This window comes from Parus major, chromosome 4 (assembly GCF_001522545.3).
Source record: "Parus major isolate Abel chromosome 4, Parus_major1.1, whole genome shotgun sequence".
Taxonomy (NCBI): Eukaryota; Metazoa; Chordata; class Aves; order Passeriformes; family Paridae; genus Parus; species Parus major.
The window spans coordinates 67756912-67759759 of record NC_031771.1 but is presented as its reverse complement, the minus strand read 5'-3'; the positions used below and the strand labels follow the sequence as shown (position 1 = coordinate 67759759).

The 2848-nt window shown below is 63.0% G+C and overlaps 1 protein-coding gene across 1 annotated transcript in view; it reads left to right on the top strand.

The window, feature by feature from the left end:
• The window catches only part of HSPA12B (heat shock protein family A (Hsp70) member 12B), a 17231-nt gene that overhangs the window by 11699 nt on the left and 2684 nt on the right, over nucleotides 1-2848 (top strand). Inside the window, exons 8-10 of the mRNA XM_015625706.1 lie at nucleotides 203-374; nucleotides 1808-1894; nucleotides 2205-2309. Coding sequence (XP_015481192.1) covers nucleotides 203-374; nucleotides 1808-1894; nucleotides 2205-2309 — 364 coding nt within the window. The remainder of the gene's footprint in view (nucleotides 1-202; nucleotides 375-1807; nucleotides 1895-2204; nucleotides 2310-2848) is intronic.

Genomic DNA, 2848 nt, shown 5'->3' with positions numbered 1-2848 from the left:
TGGGTGCTTGCGTTGAGCTCTCAGGGCTGAGGGGCTGATTGGCCAGTTGACTTTTTGGGTGAACATTCCGACATTTGGCGAGTGTTGGGCACTCCAGCATTCCACAATCCCAGATCCGGGTGAGCACCGAGGGGACGGGGACACGCCCCAAGAGCCCCCAGTCCCCACTCCCTGCCCGGCCTGTCACCGTGTGTCCCCGCAGGCCGGGCTGGTGTCCCCGGAGACCCCGGAGCAGCTGCTGATCGCGCTGGAGCCCGAGGCCGCCTCCATTTACTGCCGGAAGCTGCGGCTGCACCAGCTGATCGAGCTCAGCTGCCGCGCCCCGGCCAACGGGGCCGAGCGCCCCCACCCCATCGATTCCAGCTTCCGGCAGGGTGAGGGGCGCAGGGAATGGGGTCAAGATGGGGCCGGGGCCTGGAGGAGCAGGGAATGGGATCTGGCCCTGTATGCCGGATCTGCAGGGTCCATCAACTGCCACGGCTGGGGAAATCCCCGGAGACCCCATTCCCAGAGATTCCATTCCCAGAGACCCCATAACCCCAGAAACCCTCCCATTGCCAGAAACCCCATTGCTAGAGACCCACTGTCCCCAGAGAACCCATTCCCAGAGACCCCATTCCCAGGGACCACCCCATTGCCAGAAACCCCATTCCCAGAGACCCCATAACCCCAGACACCACCCCATTGCCAGAAACCCCATTGCTAGAGAGCCCCTGTCCCCAGAGACCCCGTTCCCAGAGATCCTCCCATCCTCACATCCCCATTCCCAGAGATCCTCAGCCCCAGAGACCCCCTGTCCCCAGAGACCCCGTTCCCAGAGACCCCATTACCCCAGAGACCACCCCATTGCCAGAAACCCAATTCCCAGAGATCCCCTGTCCCCAGAGAACCCATTCCCAGAGACCCTCCCATCCTCACACCCCCATTCCCAGAGATCCTCAGCCCCAGAGACCCCTCATTCCCAGAGCCCCCCATTCCCAGAGACCCTCCCCCATTCCCAGAACCTCCATTCCCGGATACCCCATTCCCAGAACCCCCATTCCCGGATACCCCATTCCCACAGACCCCCCCATTCCCAGAAACCCTATTCCCAGAGACCCCACTCCCCCCTCCCCAAATCCAGGACATTTTTTCCTGCTTTCCCAGAAGCCACCAAGCCGTGTCCCCCCCACCGGTGCCACCCAGGCCACCACCCCGTGTCCCTGGGCCACCTCCAGGGACTGTCCCCCAAGGATGGATCCCTGTGACAACCCCAGTTTTCCCAGCTGGGATCGAGCCCCACAACTGAGATGGAGATCTCCAGATGGAAATTTGGGGTCCCGTGGGATTTACGGGGTTGCTCGCGCTGATCCCGAGGATGAGGAATTATCCGCGTGCCAAAAATATCCCAGGATAACCCCACCTTTCCCAGCTCATCCCGGCTCTTCCGGGCGGCTTTGATGTTCCCGGGACAGGGGGAGCAGAGGAAACCCCACCCGGGCTGTGGGGTCCGGGCCGGAGGTGGCATCACGGGTGGGCACGAGGTGATCCCGTGGGATCCGGGGGGATCCTCTGGGATCCCAGCAGGGCAGCGGGAAAGCGGGATCAGCCCATCCATCCTGGAGCTGGCTCCTTTTGGGGTCCCGCCTGGAGGGGAGCGGTCACCAGCGCTCCCAGCACGGCCCCCACAGCGGGAATGGGGCGGATCCCGGGGAATGGGGCGGATCCCATGGAAATGAGGAGGATCCCATGGAATTGGGGTGGATCCCATGGAAACGCGGGGGATCCTGACCTCGCTGCCGACCCCTGGTTCTGCCCCCCCCCCCAGCCCGGGAGCAGCTCCGGCGATCCCGGCACAGCCGCACCTTCCTGGTGGAGTCGGGAGTGGGCGAGCTCTGGTCGGAGATGCAGGCAGGTACGAGGGGGGGACACGGGTGGGGTGGGTCCCTACTGGAGATTCCCAAATCCCAGGGGTCCCCCTGGCATGTCCCCTTGGTGGCAGAGCCACCCCCAAACACCCAAGGGCGCTTCTGCCATGGGGGTGACACGGGTGGCACCTGTCCCTTGACCCCACAGAAAGGGCGGGGGTCTCCCTGCCTCCATCCCATTCCTTCGTCTCTCCGCCCAATTCCCAACGTTTCGGTTAAGGATCCGTTTTCCCGGGAAAAGCGCAGCGCTGTGTCCCCGCGGGTGGCTGCCACCCTGTCGCTGTCCCCCCCGTGCAGGTGACAGGTACATCGTGGCCGACTGTGGCGGGGGGACGGTGGATTTGACCGTGCACCAGATCGAGAAGCCGCAGGGGACGCTGAAGGAGCTCTACAAAGCCTCGGGTGGGATGGGGGTCCCTTTCCATCCTTTTTTCCCTCGCCCCGGGGTCCTCCCGGGACACCAAACCCGGGCTGGGATCTCAAATCCCGGCTGGGACCCCAAACCCGGGATGGAACCTCAAATCTGGGCTAAGACCTCAAATCCGGGCTGGGACCCCAAATTCGGGCTGGGACCCTAAACCTGAACTCAGACCCCAAACCCGGGTAGAGATCCTAAACCTGAGCTGGGATCCCAAACTCTGGCTGGACCCCAAATCCGGGCTGGGATCCCAAACCCAAGCCGGAACCCTAAACCCGAGCTGGTACCTCAAACACGGGCTGAGACCCCAAACACGGGCTGAGATCCCAAACCCGAGCTGGGACGCCAAACCCGAACTCAGACCTCAAATCTGAAATCAGACCCCAAATCCGGGCTGGGACCCCAAACCCGAACTCAGACCCCAAACCTGAACTCAGACCTCAAATATGAAATCAGACCCCAAACTCGAGCTGGGACCCCAAACGTGGGCTGAGACCCCAAACCCAGATTGGAACCCCAAATC